General features: G+C 41.6%; 1 protein-coding gene across 1 annotated transcript in view; it reads left to right on the forward strand.

Annotated features, from left to right (window-relative positions):
• Nucleotides 1-17293, forward strand: part of smc5 (structural maintenance of chromosomes 5) — a 75078-nt gene that overhangs the window by 18505 nt on the left and 39280 nt on the right. Inside the window, exons 7-9 of the mRNA XM_033018119.1 lie at nt 6064-6225; nt 10796-10867; nt 15328-15583. Of these exons, the coding sequence (XP_032874010.1) occupies nt 6064-6225; nt 10796-10867; nt 15328-15583 (490 nt within the window). The remainder of the gene's footprint in view (nt 1-6063; nt 6226-10795; nt 10868-15327; nt 15584-17293) is intronic.

The following is a 17293-nucleotide window of genomic DNA, read 5'->3' on the forward strand; positions in this document are numbered from 1 at the left end:
GGAATTTTATGTTTCTACAAGATCCCCTCTCATCCTTTTAAATTCCAGCAAATACAAGCCCAGTCGACCCATTCTTTCATCACATGTCAGTCCCGCCATCCCGGGAATTAACCTGGTGAACCTCGCTGCACTCCCTCAATAGCAATAATGTCCCTCCTCAAATGAGGAGACCGAAATTGCACACAATACTCCAGTTGTGATCTCACCAGGAACCTATACAACTGCAGTAGGACCTCCTTGCTCAAATCCTCTCGCAAGGAGGTCATTGGCTTTCTTCACTGTCTGCTGTACCTGCATGCTTACTTTCAGTGACTGATGTACAAACACACCCAGATCTCGTTGCACCTCCCTTCTCCTAATCTGACACCATTCAGATAATAATCTGCCTTCCTGTTCTTGCCACCAAAATGGATAACCTCACATTTATCGGAGTGGCGGCACGGCTCTGGCTGCAGCGGCTCACCGGCAGTCCTGTTTGTTTTGTGTTTTTTGTGTTGTTTATTTCGTTTTGGTTAGTCTAGTTTTGTTTTTTAGTTTGTGTTTGGGGGGGGGGGTTGAAACGGGGCTTGTTGTCTCTCCCTGCGGGGGAATGCGACTTTTTTGCGCTGAGGCCTAATGGCGGAGCTGGCGACCTCGAGGCTCAGGAGGCAGAGCCCGCCAGGACTCGCCCTGAGCTCGCTCCCGTGAGGGCGGCCCGGCTCGGGGCTGGAACACTGCTTCCGTGAGGGGCTGTGACGCTCCCGGGAGGGCGGCTTGGCCCGAGGAAGGAACGGTACTCCCGTCGGAGTGGCCGAGCTCGGGGAGGTACGGCGTTCCCAGCCCGAGGGAGGAGCGGCGCCCAAGTCGGGGCGGCCCAGCCCGAGGGAGGTACGGCGCCCATGTCGGAGCGGCCCAGCCCGAGGGAGGAGCGGCGCCCATGTCGGGGCGGCCCAGCCCGAGGGAGGTACGGCGCCCATGTCGGGGCGGCCCAGCCCGAGGGAGGAGCGGCGCCCATGTCGGGGCGGCCCAGCCCATGTCGGGGCGGCCTGGCGCGGGGCTGAGACGGTAACGGTACTCACGTGGGGGCGATCCGGCTCGGGGCTGGAACGGTGCTCCAGTGGCTGGGACGGTGTTCTGGCGGTGGTGGCCTGAGTCCGGGATTCGGCCGCGGGCCAGCGGCTGCGTCAGCAGGACTGGCGGGCGGCAGCTTCGACCACCCCGCGCGGTGATTGAGCCGCGGGACAGTTTTTAACATCGCCCGGTGGGGTATCGCCTCAGCGCAGAGGGAGAAGAGGAGGGAAGAGACTGCAGCCCTAAGACTTTTGCCTCCATCACAGTGAGGAGATGCTGGGTGGACTCACTGTGGTGGATGTTAATATGTGTTTATTGTTGTTTTTTATTGTATTGTATTGTATGTATGACTGCTGCAATTTCGTTCAGACTTCGGTCTGAATGACAATAAAGGCTATCTAATCTAATCTAATCTAATTTATCCACATTATACTGCATCTGCCATGCTTCTGTCCACTCAACCAACCTATCCAAGTCACCCTGCAGCCTCATACCATCCTCCTTGCAGCTCACACTGCCACCCAGCTTTGTGTCATCAGCAAACAGAGATGTTACATTTAATTCCCTCGTCTAAATCGTTAATATATATTGTAAACAATTGGGATCCCAGCACCGAGCCTTGTGGCACCCCACTAGTCACTGCCTGCCATTCTGAAAAGGACCCGTTAATTCCTACTCTTTTCATCCTGTCTGCCAACCAGTTCCCTATCCATGTCAATACCCTACCCCCAATACCACGTACTCTAATTTTGCACACTAATCTCTTGTGTGGGACCTTGTCAAAGGCTTTTTGAAAGTCCAAATACGCCACATCCACTGGCTCTCCCTTATTCATTCTACTTGTTACATCCTCAAAAAATTCCAAAAGATTAGTCAAGCAAGATTTCCCCATCATAAATCTATGCTGATTTTGAACGATCCCGTCACTGCTTTCCAAATGTGCTGCTGTAACATCTTTAATAATCAACTCCAGCATCGTCCCCACTACTGATGTAAGGCTAACTGGTCCCTGTTTTCTCTCTCCCTCCTTTCTTAAAAAATTGAGTTACATTGGCCACCCTCCAATCCACAGGAACTGATCCAGAGTCGAGAGAACATTGGAAAATGATCACCAATGCATCCACGATTTCTCGGGCCATCGTTTGGGATGCAGACCATCAGGCCCTGGGGATTTATCTGCCTTCAGTCCCAACAGTTTACTGAACACCATTTTCTGACTAATGTGGATTCCCTTCAGTTCCTCCCTCCCACTAGATCCTCGGTCCCCTAGTATTTCCGGGAGAATGTTTATATCTTCCTTAGTGAAGACAGAACTCGTTTAACTGTCCTGCCATTTCCTTGTTTCCCATTATAAATTCACCTGTCTGTGACTGTAAGGGATCTTACAGTCTGTGACTGTAAGGGTTCATCTTCACTAGTCTTTTCCTCTTTACATACCTAAAGAAACTTTTACAGTCAGTTTTTATATTCCCCGCAAGCTTTCTTTCTTGTTCTCCCCCCCCCCCCCCCCCCCTCTTAATTAACCCCTTTGTTGAGTTCTAAATTTCACCCAGTCCTCTGGTTTGCCACTTCTGGCCAATTTATGTGCCTCTTCCTTGGATTTAACACTATCCGTGACTTCCCATGTTAGCCACGGTTGAGCCGTCTTCCCAGCTTTATTTTTTCACCAGAGAGGGATGAACAACTTCTTAAGTTTAAATCCTTGCCATTGCATCTCCACTGTCAACCCTTTAAGTATAATTTGCCTATCTATCTTAGCCAATTCCCGTCTTATACCTTCAAAGTCTCCTTTATTCAAGTTCAGGACCCTGGTGTCACTTTCCATCCTAATGCCGAATTCCACCATATTATGGTCACTATTGCCCAAGGGGCCTTGCACAACAAGATCACTAACTAATCCTTCCTCATTACATAATACCCAGTCTAGGATGGCCTGCCCTCTATTCGGTTCCTCTACATATCGGTTTAAAAACCCATCCCTTATACTTTCCAAGAAATCCTCCTCCTCAGCACTGTTACCAATTTGGTTGGGCCAATCTATATGTAGATTAAAGTCACACGTGATAACCGCTGTACCTTTGCTACGCACATCCATAATTTCCTGCTTGATGCTAGCCCCAACCTCCCTACTACTGTTTGGTGGTCTGTATACCACTCCAACAAGTGTTTTCTACCCTTGGCTATTTCGCAGTTCTACCCGTACAGATTCTACAGCATCCAAGCTAATGTCTCTTCTTGCTATTAAATTAATCTCCTCTTTAGCCAGCAATGCCACCCCACCTCCTCTTCCTTTCTGTCTATCCTTCCCGAATATCGAATACACCTGCATGTTTAGCTCCCAGCCTTGGTCACCCTGGAGCCATGTCTCTGTAATTCCAACTATATCATATCCCTTAACTACTAACTGCGCATTCAATTCATCCACCTTATTTCAAATGCTCCTCGCATTAAGGCACAAAGCTTATGGGTTAATTTTTCTTATCTCCCGTTCACCTTTTGCTTCTGTCCTCCTTTTATGGCCAACTGTCTCCTTGCATTGGGTCCCCTTCCCCTGCCCTGTTAGTTTAAACTTGACCTTTCCCGTTAGCAGCACGGATACGCGTCCATGTTGTTGACTCCACCACCCCCCCCCCCCCCCCCCCCCCCCCCCCCCCACACCCACTTTTTAGTTTAAACCCATCCGTGCAGCACTGGCAAACCTGCCTGCCAGAATGTCGGTCCTCTAACAATTAAGGTGTAATGGGCCTGTTCCATTTTGGCGGATTTTTAGGCGACTAGGCCGGGGGTGTCGCCTGTATGGCCGCGAGTAATCTCCTCAGTCGTCCAAAGAGTCATAGCGTCTTTCTGGTTGCCGCTGGATTTTCAACATGTTGAAACATTTTCGGAGACAGTCAGCGACTGTGGGTTTGACGCCAATGACCGTAGCTTGACTTCTCCTGACATAGGTACTGTCGTAGTTGTCGCCAGGTTAACGTAGGTTGTCGCCGGTGCTGACTTTGTTTTTTTTTGTTGTTAAAGTAATGATTCTATTTCAAATTTTATGTCGAAGGGGGGGGTCCAGTCGCTGTTTTTTCGGCGACCTACTACGACTATGACAGTCGCTGGCAGTCACCTAAAAATAGCCTAAGTGGGACAGGCCCTTAACCCATCCCTTTCGGTCACCCCTGCCCCAGAAGAGATTCCAGTGATCTAGAAAAATAAATCTCTGCCCTTGCACCAACTACTCAGCCACACATTCAGATCCCCTATCTCTCTGCGCCTACCCTCACAAGCGCGAGGTACTGGAAGCAACTCTGAGAGAACCACCCCAGAAGTCCTGCTTTTCAGCCTCCTACCTAGTTCTCTATACTCACTGAGTAGTCAATGATTTTAATTCAGTTCATTGTTTTTGCTCTTTTAAGTTTTTGAAGGTCTGATCCTTGCTTCTACTGAAGAAGACTGAATTGCCAAAGTGAGATGCATTCATATGGTCATGCATCACTTTCATTAACCTGCAGGTGAAATGTTAAGCACTCCTGCAGGACAGATTTAAGATATTGGAAAGATTTGGCATTTCATCACCATTATCATTTACTGATTTTTTTTTTTAAAGTAGCGGATGCTGGAAACCCATAGTATGTCTTCAATTTTATGTTTTTAATCATCATTTGCTGAGTTGTTTTGAATAGATGGGTGGGGGGGGGAGGTCGGGGGGGGGGAAGGTGGGGGGAGAGGATGGAGAGGTGGGGGGGTGACGTCACTCGAATCGCGCGGAAGACGGCAGGCACGCAGATCCATTGTGACGTCATCAGCAAAAGACAGTCGTTTTTATTTCAAAGTTTTGTCTGATTTTTGAACATTTTCATTAATAACTCGAGAAATAAAGCATAACATTTTCAGATTAGGCGGTTTTGGGCTCCAGGGGAAAAATCTCTACCGGAATATGTAAAAATTTTACTGTTAGCGATTTGTTTTTTCGAGAAGATGTGCTTATACACAATAGTTACTAGACTAAGTGGGACCCGTTGGGTCCCATCCCCTCAATGGGCAGTTAAGGAGGGGGGGGGGAGGCCTGCGGCATCACACATACACTAACCACCCCCACACACACACTAACCCCCCCCACGCACACACACACTAACCATTCCCCTTGATATTATATTAATATTATTCATCGGTTCCTTTTACCCCATCCCCGCCCTATCCACTGATGCATAGCCCCCAACTCACAGGGGAGCAGGCAGCGGGGCGTGCATCAACCAAAGCACTGCGAGTTCAGTGGCTTCAATCCAGAGCCCGGGGGGGGGAGGGGTTGTCACAGGGGAGGGCTGGTTCCCGAATGCAATACTCCCTCAATCCCGGCTGGCATCTCCAGGGCCCGAGTACGGGGGGGTTGGGTGGGGGGGTGGGGGGGAGACGTCACTCGCAGCACGTGGAACACAGAGCAGGCCGCACGCAGCAGATCCATTGTGACGTTATCAGCGAGACCATCTAGTTTATTTTCAAAGTTTCATAAATAACTCGAGAAATAAAGCATGAATTTTTCAGATAAGGAGTTTGGACTCCAGGGGGTAGATCTCTACCCGTATATGTATATGTTTTTTCGAGAAGACGTGACAATACACAAATAAATAAATATACACACACATACATACACACACGCACACACACACGCATCCACATACAAGATCAGAGTTTTATAGTTATAAGGATATGATGATGATGATATGATACATATATATATATATTACAAATAACCTTGCTTCTCTGATTTTTTTAATGGCATTATACAGCATTGTAAAATTATATCAATGATCTTACCAAATCTTCACTACTATATATTCTGTTGTGTAGTTTGCAGTTAGATGTAATATTCTAAAATGTGCTGCCTGAAAGAGAGATGAAATCATTAAGTGGGACTAATTAAATACCTGTTCAAGAGAATTGGTCCACATGCCAATGGCATCCTCTGATTTGTAAGATTCTACTAAAATGTACTAGCTTTAATAAAGATTTGATCCTGCTCTTTTAAAGGAATATGAAGCAGCTCGACAGGAGCATGAAGAAGTGAAGCAGCTCCGTGAACAGCTGAAACAAGAACTGAAAGCACTAAAAGAATCAGTGGCTCCAGTGACCAGACGAATTCAAGTTGTTGAAAGGCAATGTAGGGAGCAGGAGGCGAAAGTCAAGGAAAAGGTTAGACGCTTGGGTTGATACCGGATAAGGTTTCTGTTTTTGGAACATAGAATAGTATAACACAGGAACAGGCGCTAGGCCCACCATGTCCAAGCTGAACATAATGCCAAATAAGGGTCTTGGCCTGAAACGTCACCCATTCTTTCTCTTCAGAGATGCTGCATGTCCCGCTGAGTTACTTCAGCATTCTGTGTCTAATGCCAAATACACTAATCTTTTCTGTATTTGATCCATATCCCTCCATGCCCTGCATATATATGGCCTTTCTAAAAGACACTCAAGTACCAGTATCATCATCGGATTCCACTAGCACCCCTGGAAAGCAGTTTGTAGGCATCTACCATCTTCTGTGTAAAAAAAAAAGGGCATGCGCATCTCCTTTAAATTTTTCCCCTCTTACCTTAAAGTAGGCCCTCCAGCATTTGACATTTCCACCCTGGGGACAATATGTTCTGTCTGTCTACCTAATCTTTTATTGTCATAATTTGTAAACTTCTATTAGGTCTCCCCTCAGCCTCCTCTCCAGAGTAAACAATTCAAGTTTCTCCAACTTTTCCTGTAGTTAATACTCTCATCCAGGCAGCATCCTGGTAAACCTCTTTTGCGCACACTTGACTTGAATGGCTCAAATTTCTGCGCACACTTGACTTGAATGGCTCAAATTTCTGCGCACACTTGAATGGCTCCATATTCTTCCTGTAATGGGGTGACCAGAATTGCACACAATACTCCAAATGCTGCTTCAACAATGTTTTATAAAGCTGCAACATGACAATCCTGCCTCTTATACTCAATGCACTGACCAAGGCAAGAATGCCATATGCTTTCTTTACCACTCTATCTACTTGTGTTGCTACTTTCAGAGAGCTGAGAACATAGACTCCAAAATCCCTCTGCATAGCAATGCTGTTAAGTGTCTTGCCATTGTATACTTTTCACTTACAGTACATTCGACCTCTCAAAGTACAACATTTCACACTTGCTTGGTTTAAGCTCCGTTGGCCTTTTCTCTGCCTACATCTGTAACTGGTCTTAATCCTGCTGATTCTTTTGACAACCTTTTTCACTGTCCAAAACTCCACCAATTTTAGTGCCATCTGCAAACTTACTAACCAACCTTTCTACACGAACGTTGTTTATATACATCACAAACAATAGAGGCCCCAGCTCAGATCCCTTTGGAACACCACAGACTTGCAGCAAGAATAGCAACTCACTTCTTATTCAACACGCTGCTTTTTATCTTCTATTTTAACTGTGGTTGTTACAAATATATACCATTTCACAAATATTATCAACTTGTATACATTGAAATGCTGAATTATTTACACAAGTAAAGCATATATGGTATAATTTAATGTACAGATTTATAGAGAAGCAAGCTGGTAGTTGTGAAATAACTGCTGTTTTGACAATCTTTTCATACCAAGTGAATTTTATTTTTTCTATTCAGAAAGGGCAAAATATTCTACATTTCATCCCTTCCAAACGTTTATTTAATGATGAATGTTGGCATGATGGACTGAGTAGCCTCTGTCTGTGCTCTTTCATTCCCTGATCCTGGAGTTTTGCTTTCTTTCTCTTTGTTCAATGTAGTGACCTTTCTTCAATCCAAAATTTTATCTTCCCAATTTTCACCTCTTTTCCGGGGATTGTCAATACCTTGTCAATGCTTGTATTCTAAGTCGCTAAATTTTTTATATTTCCAAAAATAACTATTCATAAAAGTTGCGAATATATAAAACAATACCTTGTCACCAGTCACCATACAAGAAAAAATGTTTCTATTTATTTATAAGATTTACATTGTCAGAATGAGATCAATTTTTTATTTTGTATAAATTCCATGAGGGATGAGTCCAAGAGGGTTTTGCACAAGTTTCAGCTCCTCGGCATATTGTCGGACGTCATGGAGCATTTATTGCAGCTGGACCAAGTTTCAGTATATGCCTAAGCAAATGGTACTTCCACATTCAAATTTGGATAGTTCCCTACACCGCAGGTCAAAGTGCATCTTTACCAGTTTGACAATCTTCCACTAGTAGCTGATGTTTGGAAACAGACTGGGGAACTAAATCAACTGTATGGAATAAAGTTCAACAAAGTCCACCAGATCCTGTTCCAGGCTGTCTTAGCAAATATACATTCCAGAAGGAGATGAATAATGGTCTCAATTAAGTTACCAATCTTTGGGTGATCTTAATTGACGTTGGCTGAGATCAGTTCCCTCGGCAGCAACTCAGAATAAGATATTTGTCTAGGTGACTGAGCTATTAGGAGGGACAAGGAGCTGAGCTCACATTTCAATGTTGTGTCTGGAATAATGATTAAATGACTGTACTTACACAGCAGTTTTATCACTGCAATTATTTATTTCATCACAGATGCTGGCACTAAAAGGCCCTTAATTGTTAAATTAATGGTCCAGATTAATGAATCACTGTGATTATTCTCCAAATGGATAAATACTCCTGTGCTGTATCATCTATAAATGAAAGCACAGCATTTCCTAATTTTCTTACCAGTGAGATGCAGCTCGTATTCATGTTGACTTCATTTTTGTAATAACAATATCATGTGTTAAAAGCAACTGAATACATTTAAAATGACTGTTAAGCAAAGTATCATGTGCAAACAGGAATGAAACATTGAGTTAGTATTGTAGGACTTGACACAGCAGTATTTTCTTAAGGTTTTAAATACTTAGTCATAAAATGTTTGAACATTTTAAGAAGGAACTATAAAATCGAGGGCAGTATCTAGCATGTAGACACTGCTTCAAAGTCTACTATTTACCTCAACTTCTCCACATGGCAGAGGCTGTGAACTTGAAGGGGAGTAGACAGTGCTGTTAAGATTAATGAGGACCATGAACGCTGACAGAGAACTGGTTGACCCTAGGTAGACACAAAATGCTGGAGTAACTCAACAGGACAGACAGCATCTCTGGAGAGATAGTAGTTAAAGGTTGTTTTTGATTCGGAGCTAAATATAGAATGGAATTTTGCTAATGATCCATTCTAGGACCATTGGTTTTCTTAATAAATATTAATTGTTCATATTCAGGAGTACAGTGCTTAATATCCAAATCTGCTGATGACAAACGTTGGAGGCAATTGATTTTAACGAGATATGGACAAGCTAGTGTGTTGAGATAATGAAAGTTAATGCTGAGAAATGTGAAATATTACATTCATGGGCCTGTCCCACTTAGGCAGTTTTTCAGGTGACTGCCGGCGACACACACACACACACACAAAAATGAAGATGGTCAAAGCACAGTGTACGGGAAGGGTCACGTAAGCCCTTTAAAAGAGAGGGGGGAGAAGGGGTGGAGACTTTTAAAACACGGCTGTGAAACTCGGCGGGCATTAACATTACCGGTTGGTTATCCTTGGTTCTGAAAACTACCGCTTGCGTTTTCTTTTCCCAATGAGCCAATGAAATTCACCAGTCAGCACCGGCTACAACCTACAAGAGTCTACGACCTCCTGGCGACCCACTACCACTGCACCTACGGCACGAGAATTATCGCTACTCTCCATGGCGGCTTTATTCTGGTCGGCGCTAATTTTTCAACATGTTGAAAAATTCGAGGTGACCATAATGAGGCCGCGACTAGGTCCCAGAATGTGGGAACTTCTCACGACCATGAAGGTGTCCCCGGCAACCACCCGCCAACATGTGGCGACCGCATAATCTCCTAAAAAGTTGCGTAAGTAGGACAGGCCCATTAGAGAAAAAAATGAGAAGAAGCATTGTAGACTACAGTGAGTGCAGTTCTAAAAAAAGTTATGGGAACAGATATCGGGTGACGCAGCGGTAGAGTTGCTGCCTTACAGCGCCAGAGACCCGAGTTCAATCCTGACTACAGGTGCTGTCTGTGCGAAGTTTGTATGTTCTCCCTGTGACAGCGTGGGTTTTCTCCGGGTGCTCCAGTTTCCTCCCACATTTCAAAGCCGTGTAGGTTTGTAGGTTAATTGGCTTCTGTAAATTGTCCCTTGAGTGTAGGATGGAACTAGCGCATGGATGATCATGGGTCAACATGAACTCGGTGGGCCAAATGGCCTGTTTCCACACTCTATCTCCAAACTAAACTAAATCAAAGATCAGGAGGGTAAATACATATTTCATGGACAGTGACATGGCAAGTTGAAAAATTGGTTTAAATAAAAGCATGTGGTATTCTTTACATTATTGATAGAACAGAATACAAGGCCAAATAAATCAGGATGATTCTTTTGTAAAGCAGTAGTCTGCCACAAATGGAGTGCTTGTTTGAGGCAGCACAATTTAGCAAGGATGTGAGAGGGTGTATATGAGATTTATCAAATTTTGTAGATTGCCCTTTCAAGTCTAGAGATTTGAGCCGTTTCCTGTGCTGCCGCCATTCTTTGATTTTATCCCATGCCTTTTGCATGCATGAGTGAAATCCGAGCTAGTCTTGATTTGTTTTGCAGTGTAAAATCTGATGTGTATTCTGTCTAATTTGATGAAATAATTTGTGTTATGATTAAATTGGGAACTTGTGCGATGTCTCTGAAATAATTGCAAAATCCTATTTTTGTAGGGGTCAGAAATTAAGAAAATCTCTCAGGAGTGCAAACAAAAGCAAGATTTATTGGAACGGAAAGACAAAGAGGTCAGTGCATTTTTGCTTTTAGAAAACAAATCATTTTTGTGTTATTATACAAGATGTGAATAGTATTTAAAAATAAAAAATAAAAAATTCACAGAAAGCATATTGTCTGTATTGAGCACTTTAATGTCAATTTTATATAACAGGATGGGATAAAATGATCTTTCAAACCTTTTTTCGTAATTATTACAACTTGAGAAGATTAAATTCTAAACAAAGTTATTTTTTGCCAATCATAGTATAATTCTGAAATTATAATTGTTTTGAACAACTTTATATTTGTATGCAATGTGGATTTATCACTGATATGTGAATCTGAAGTGACTTAAGTTATGAACATGGCTGCATAATCTGGTTTTGTGTTACTTCAATTAAACACCTTATGGTGTTTAACAATAGGCTGTATTAAGACTATTCCCTTTGATGAAGGGGATGTTAGGTGGATTGACTGATGCAGGTGGGAAGTGATTGGTGGTGGGCTCCAGAACAAGGAATGGGATATTAAGTGGATCATTTTGGTGTGATGTCAGAAATTATTTCTTCACACTAAGGAGAGTGGAAATCTTCAACTGTTTCCTAAAAACATGTTCAATTGAAAACTTCAGAGCAGTGCTTGTCAAGTGGTTATTAATGTTTTGAAATTAAGGCAGGTGAGATAAGTCAGCCATATCCTTATTGAATAGCAGAATGGATTTGAGAGGCTGAACGATCTGCTTCTATTCCTATCTGCAAAGATAGTTACAGAAGTAGCACTGGGGTAGTGTTGCTCATGATTGATTCTTTACCAGAGTCTGAATGTTCCGAGTTAATGTTCTAGTGGATTAGGTATGGGGAATTGTAATTTGTGAAACTAGAGCTGCTATAATGAGTTCAGGTCAGTGACAACCCCGTGCAATGTCTTCTGTCTGTAACAATTCAGTGTGGTTTTGCTACTTATGGCTGATCCACCCGAGCAGAAATGATTCCAGTTGTAATTCTCCACTGAGTAACTGGAAATATTGGTCTTTGCCTCGTTGCCATTGGATCTATGAAGGAAAACCAGCTGAAGAACCTCGATTCCAACATTTGCAGGAGTCAAATTATGGATTACTAAAATGAATCCAGCATGAATTTATGGATTGCTAAAACTGATCAGAAAGAGTAAACAGATTAGCATTCAGATAGCCCTTGATTTCTCTCTCCATCCGCTTCCCCTTCCCAGTTCACCTACTAGTCTTACTGTCTCCGCCTACATTATATCTTTGTCCCGTCCCCTCCCCTGACATCAGTCTGAAGAAGGGTCTTGACCCGAAACTTCGCCCATTCCTTCTCTCCAGAGATGCTGCCTCACCCACTGAGTTACTCCAGCATTTTGTGTCTACCTTCGATTTAAACCAGCATCTGCAATTATTTCTTAAACAGATTAGCAGACTAGTTAGACAAGTGCAGATGGTGTGCATCACACATCTTTAAATAAAAAGGCAAAAAAAAAAAGAAAATACATGCAATATAACTGAAAAGCATGCATGAACAAGGGGAGAGGACAGGCAAAACTCCAGAAGAAGCCGCAGTCATGTGAACAGATCCATATTGTGTACCTTTGCCTGCTCATCCTCCACTAGCAGCTGTTGCTCCAACAAAGCTTCGGGACTGCAGCAGCAGGAGAACCGCTGGACTCAGTGGTGGGTCATGTGATGGAGAATGCATTGACTGGGGCCTTCAGTGGCAGAAGTGGTTCAGAGCCAACGAGGACAGATGTCACCAACCAGGAATTCAAGATGACAAACCTTCAGGACTAAACTCATGCCCAGCAGAACACTCATTTTGAGTTGAGGTCATTCTTGGAGTGTGCCCATAACCAAAATAACCTGATATTTTGTAGCGGTGTTACAAAACCTACCATCAGTTACGCTCCAGATCTGCCTGCTGCCTGTGCGTGCGATTCCGGAGGCTTGAGGGGGGGGGGGGGGGCGGGATTAAAATGCAGGTTTGTATTGGTTGTCGGATAGGGATTTCCTCGGGCTGCTAGCTGATGAAGAAAAATCGTTCGCGCTTCCGTTCCCGGTTTTAAAAAAAAATCAAATTTGCTGGACGATTGCATCACTGGATTGAAGTTAAACACGACTTCTAACGCCTTCAACATCACGGATCGGCAGGACAAAACAAAAGGTATGTCGTTTATTTAACATATCTTGCTTTTTGATGTGGCTTCATTTTAATCTTATGATGCGAAAAATGTTATTTAGGCCCCCATACGAATCGGCCATGTCTTGCCTGCCGATATGGGCTTAAAATTTATGGCAACGGCAACATTCCAATCTATCACATTCCAGAAACATCCGCTCTAAAGATAATCAAATTCTTTTTTTTTTTTTTTTTGCACAATCGTGTTATAAGAACATCTAAATCCATGATCAATATTTTCTTACTAAATATCCACAATACAGTTTTAGTCAGATGTATTGTACAAAAAATAACGATTTTGATTATCTTGAGAGTGGATGATTCTGGATTAATTTATGGGAATTAAACATAAATTCCTTCTGTTTGGCATATAAATTCATGACAAAGTGAGATTTAAAAATCATGTTATATTGTGAATTCTTGAATGGGATCAGTTTGTTATTTGGCTATTTAAAATGTTCAGCCTTTTCTTAAGAAATAAATAGATGTTTAGATCTAGTAATTGAATTTAGATTAGTTTAATTGAGTAGATGAATTTAATTGATTTGATGAAACTGATGAATATGATTTTTTTGTTGGGTATTTACTATTTGTTTTAGCGTTTAACTTTATCATTTCTACTTTTTTTTCTAAAACTGCTAATAATAACTTGTTTCTGTTAATGCTATTCAGTGTTTTTTTTCCTTTACATTTTAAACAGATGTCTCCGAAGAAGAAATGCAAAATTGTCAATCCAAATGCTCAGCTAAAGAGACTAATTTAGATAGCACTCGTAGAGATTATCCAATTTTGGACTACTCCAAATGTGATGATCTACAGGACATTCTTAATGGGAAAGTAGTGGACAGAAATGCATGTCATGTGTGGTTTGAAGAGCAAAAACATGTAGTTCACAATGCCAAAATTGAAAAGTTGAGGAAAAACAGGATGTACAGAGTTGCTTATTGGTTACAATCTGAGGAGTATGATGATGCTACTGATTATGATATGCCAATGTACCAGCTAGCAACTGATCTTTTCCATAAAGACTTGGTATTTTGCTAGAAATTGTAATTTCTTTACCTTTCTGTTACGGACTTATATTACAATAATATTAAAGTTCTGATCTTGAGAATATCACATTTTTGAATTTTCAAGGCAGTCTGGGTGTTTATTACTATTTCCGTCACAACGGTCAATTTTGTAATTAGCTACAATTAGGTAACTAACTAATTATATGCTTTAATTTCAGGTCATCCAAGTAAGATGTTTCATATTTGTTTCAGAATGCTTCAATCAATAATAACTGAAAATTTTATTCAGTTCCCTTAATTTTTAAGAAAGTTATGGGCTTTTATGTCAATTGACTGCCACGATCACAGCTTTTGTGTTAAGTCAATGGAAAAGCAAAAGGGAACAAGATGCTAATTTCCGAGTATGAAAATGACCATAACATTTTTAATACTGAAGATATGAAAGTTAATTAGGTATCAAATTAACGTTCTTTGTATGTTTTATCTGATGGGATAAATGACAGGCTTGATTTTTTAAATCTCAAAAATTTGTAACATTCCTATATTCTGCAATGGTTTCTGTGAAGTGCTGAAACAGTACAGATCTTCACTCCTGAGGTAGCAGTTGCCAATTGAATATTTCAGCAAGTGACATGAATGAGATTTTGAGGGGTCTATTCTACTCCATATAATGTTATTAATGAGGCTACAGAACCATTACTAATATGTATATATGGTCATTAGCGCTGAATAAAATCTTGAGTGATTTTACAAAGGGTACAAAATTCACAGGGTTAAGTAATTTCAGGCGACAGGTGGATAATTTTCAAGAGTCAATAACTTTTTGTAAACAGGTATTTATAAACAGAGCAAAGGGTCTTAGGTTAAACAGGCAGTGATGAATTTACAACAATAAATTTTGGGAACAAGGATAGAAAACTGCAACAAGTCTCATGAAAGGAAAAATATTAAAGGCATAGAGAATATAAAGCTGGATTCACCAGGATAATGTTGGAATAATGAAGAAACCTTTGAGATGCAGGAACAATTTTTTATTGCAATAGCGAAAATTTAGAAGCGATTCGATATTTTTTTGGAAAGGAATTGTTTCATAAGTTTTCAATACGTACAGTGCTGCAATATGTCATGCAGTGGAATAAAATCTTACCTTGTGAGAGCATCACTGTTAAGTATTTCATTTGTATGTTATTTTTGCTGGTTTAGTTACAATACTTTAATAGAAAAACCTGGTGTGTTTTGCAGTTGACAGATATAGTTCATTTAATTGACTGAGGATTTTTCTATAAGGTTGAAGAAGTTCAGCAAAATTTAAGAATGAAAAATGACGAAGAAATTGACCGTCAGAAAAGAATAAGCAACACAAAGAAAATGATTGATGACTTGCAAAATGAACTAAATGCTACAGGGAATTATGACCATGTGCAACCCGAGATAGACCAAATCAGCACTGCCCTCCGGAAAGTTCAAGAGGAAAAGGGAGCCATCGACACCGAGAAGGCCGAGCTGCGAAGAGAGAAGGAAAATTTAGAGAAAGAGAAAAAGAGTAAGTATTTTCCTGGAAGTTGTTAAATTCCAGCAATTCAAGATGCAGGGGTGCCGAGTGAGGCAAGCTGTATATAGAATATCTAGTACATTGTAACTTGTATCATTAGAGCAGGGATTTTTGTAATCAGCATAATGTGTCAAATGGAACCAGGTAAACCGTCTTGTGGAATAAAAAATGGTCAGGATTTTATTCAAAAGGGAGATGTCATTTTCTTCAGATTGAACAAAGTACACAATTGTCTGTCATTGGCGTTTCGCAGGGCCAAGAATTGGTGGCAATTAGATGGTGAGTTTTTATTGTGAGAAGGTGATATTGTTGTAAGATAAAACTGTGCTTAAAATAATATATAGGAACAAGAATAGGCCTTTCAGCCCCTTGAGTTGCTTTCCGTTCTGGCTGATCGTGGTTCGATTTAACAAAAACAACATATTCCTCCTCTCTCGACTTGTCCCCCTGCCTGTTGGGGTCTAGAAATTATCTCTTTTAAAAAGTCTGAAATTGGCCTCTATGGAAGTGAATTTTACGTTCTCCACCTTGAATGAATAAATATTTCCTCTTTTCAAAATGGCCTATCCACCTTATCCAAAAAGTGCATTTCTGGTTAGCACTATATTATCCGACCAATGTAATTTTGTTCTGCCTATTATTGCTAGGTACAGTGAAAAGCATTTCCTTGCATGCTATCCAAGCAAAGAAAAAATTACGTGCGTACGATCCAGCCGTGCATAGTGCACAGATAAAGGGTACAACAATTAGTGCCATATAAAGTCTGATTGAGGTAGATGGGAGGTCAGGACCGCACTCTAGTTGATGAGCAGACTGTTCATAAATTGCAGGAGCAGAATTAGGTCATTCGGCCCATCAAATCTACTCTCAAAGTCTATGTTCAATTGCTTGATAAATTGCTTATGATATTTATTCCTAGAACTTGTTGCTTTTGATCTCTAATTTGGTGCCATCAGTGGAGTTAATCACAGTCTATTTTGTCTTGTTGACATTGACATTGTCTTGGCACCATGTTACAAAGTTCTCAATCTTCTTTCTGTACTCTGTATCTACATGAACCATGAGAACTGGATTCTACCTCACTTAAATAGCTTCCTGTACCATGGTTGGTTTATTTCACCTCGCCACAATCCACTCACTTGTCCTTAAAGATTACAATAGCCTTAACTCTACTGATTGTGCGAGCATGAGGCATCTGTTGGATAACATCCTGGATCCCTTGTATTTAATTCACGTGAGGTGGCAGGAGCTCGGACCTGAAGTTCCTTGAGCTGCAGACCTTTGCCCCAGTAACTCAGCCGGTCAGGCACCATCTCTCCAGAACATAGATTGGTGACGTTTGGAGTCCAGACCCTTCTTCTTGGGCAAATATTATCCGCAAGCTTCCACATATCGTAGTAGCAGCCGCAGCATACCCCCTGCTGGCAATTATTTATTTATTTCTTTTGTTTAGTGTTAATCACATTTTTTACTTTATCAATTAAACTTTCATTATTAAAGTTTTGTTATATGTTATGGCATAACTTTAAAACCTGGCCTACTGTTACAACCACTCTGCTTTCCTAACCTCTGATAACACACTGTAGATTTATACTGTTTCAGATTTTACTCTCCCCTAACAGCCACTTCATCCCCGCTCGTTATAGATCTTTCTGTTCTCAAAGGAATCGTCTGCTCTTTATGTTTACATTACATTTGCTG

This window comes from Amblyraja radiata, chromosome 3 (genome assembly GCF_010909765.2).
Source record: "Amblyraja radiata isolate CabotCenter1 chromosome 3, sAmbRad1.1.pri, whole genome shotgun sequence".
In the NCBI taxonomy this organism is placed as follows: Eukaryota; Metazoa; Chordata; class Chondrichthyes; order Rajiformes; family Rajidae; genus Amblyraja; species Amblyraja radiata.